General features: G+C 42.0%; 1 protein-coding gene across 1 annotated transcript; it reads left to right on the forward strand.

Annotated features, from left to right (window-relative positions):
• Positions 1-327: 327 nt before the first annotated feature.
• On the forward strand, positions 328-1287 carry LOC128115217 (olfactory receptor 19-like). The gene has a single exon (XM_052745691.1). The coding sequence runs from the start codon at positions 328-330 to the stop codon at positions 1285-1287; it is 960 nt and encodes a 319-aa protein (XP_052601651.1).
• The last annotated feature ends 526 nt before the right edge of the window (positions 1288-1813 follow it).

Below are 1813 nucleotides of genomic sequence, written 5' to 3' on the forward strand. Positions count from 1 at the left end.
GGCTTCATAAGGCCTCAATCTTGACCGAGGAGACATTAGCAGTTGGTAACTGATGGAGAAGAGAGTTCATTATTTTTAGAGGTGTGTCCCCTCGTAGGTTGACAAAGACCCTGTCCTGGTGAGCACCCCATGAATATATGACCAGAGCTAATTCAGCTAAGAGGAACTGGAGGGTGAGAGAGAGAGAGAGAGAGAGAGAGAGAGAGAGAGAGAGAGAGAGAGAGAGAGAGAGGAAGAAGAAAGGAGGAAGAAGCATTGATGTTAGCTTATTGATAGGTGACTGAATCTATCTTTCCCAATTCTTCTTTTGGTAGGCATATCAAACACATGGAACAAGGAAATGATACTCAGCTTTCAGAATTCTTTCTTCTGGGATTTTCAGAGAATCAACCTCAGATTCAGCCTCTTATATTTGGACTTTTCCTCTCCATGTACCTAGTGACTGTTTTTGGCAACCTACTCATCATCATGGCCATCACTGTAGACTCCCACCTTCATACACCCATGTACATCTTCCTCTCCAATCTGTCCTTTGTGGACATCTGCTTCACCTCCACCACTGTCCCCCAGATGCTGGTAAATATCCAGACACAGAGCAAAGTTATCGTCTATGTGAACTGCATCACTCAGGTGTACTTCTTACTACTTTTTTCAGTACTGGACATCTTTTTGCTGACTGTGATGGCCTATGACCGCTATGTGGCCATCTGTCACCCCCTGCATTACATGATCATCATGAACACAAGACGCTGTGGATTGCTGATTCTAGCATGCTGGATCATAAGTGTTCTGAATTCCTTGTTACATAGCTTTTTGGTTCTGCGGTTGTCATTCTGCACAGACCTGAACATCCCTCACTTTTACTGTGAACTCAATCAGGTGGTACACCATGCCTGTTCTGACACCTCTCTTAATGACATGGTGATTTATATTGCAGCCATGTTACTGGCTGTGGGTCCCCTCTCTGGCATCCTCTACTCTTACTCCAAGATAGTGTCCTCCATACGTGCAATCTCCTCGGCTCAGGGGAAGTACAAAGCATTTTCCACATGTGCGTCTCACCTCTCTGTTGTCTCTTTATTTTATTGCACCCTCCTGGGAGTGTACCTCAGTTCTGCTATGACCCAGAACCCACGTGCCACTGCAATGGCTTCATTGATGTACACTGTGGTCACCCCTATGCTGAACCCCTTCATTTATAGTCTGAGGAACAATGACATGAAGAAGGCTCTGAAAATACTTTTAGGGAGGGTGACTAGAAACAGACCAATGGACTTACCTTCATAGTTGTGTACTCATGTTTGTAGAACCTAGGGTTATGGAATTAGCAATTGTGGTCTTTGGTCATATATTGTAATAAAACTTAGTCTCACTATTTCCTCTAATTTCACTGTCCATTATATTGTTTGTTTATACAATCCCTTTCTTTACAAGGCTTAGTGTTCTTTCTGGTATCTGTGTTTTACTTTTTCATTTCTTATTTTCTTAAATAAATATCTATCCTTGGATCAAATCCTCTAGAAACTTCCACTCTTATCAGGAAACAACTGAGACTTCTTAAGAATGATTTATTTTGGAGTAACAAGTGTTGAGTTCTTTTTCTTTTTTTTTACTAAACAGTATCCCTAAGTTATGCTCCGCCTATGTACATAATTCCATTCAACAGGTAAGGTACATAATTGTAGAGCATCTAATAATTTGAACAACACCCATGGGTCAGAGGTCAAATAAAGGGTTGTAAGGAGGAGAAGTTAGAGAGAGATGCATGGAAACTGTCTTCTGGGTGTGGCAGGCACTCAGGAAATCACAGCAG

The sequence above is a fragment of the Peromyscus californicus genome, unplaced genomic scaffold, assembly GCF_007827085.1.
Source record: "Peromyscus californicus insignis strain IS unplaced genomic scaffold, ASM782708v3 Scaffold_1__1_contigs__length_55948999, whole genome shotgun sequence".
NCBI lineage: Eukaryota > Metazoa > Chordata > Mammalia > Rodentia > Cricetidae > Peromyscus > Peromyscus californicus.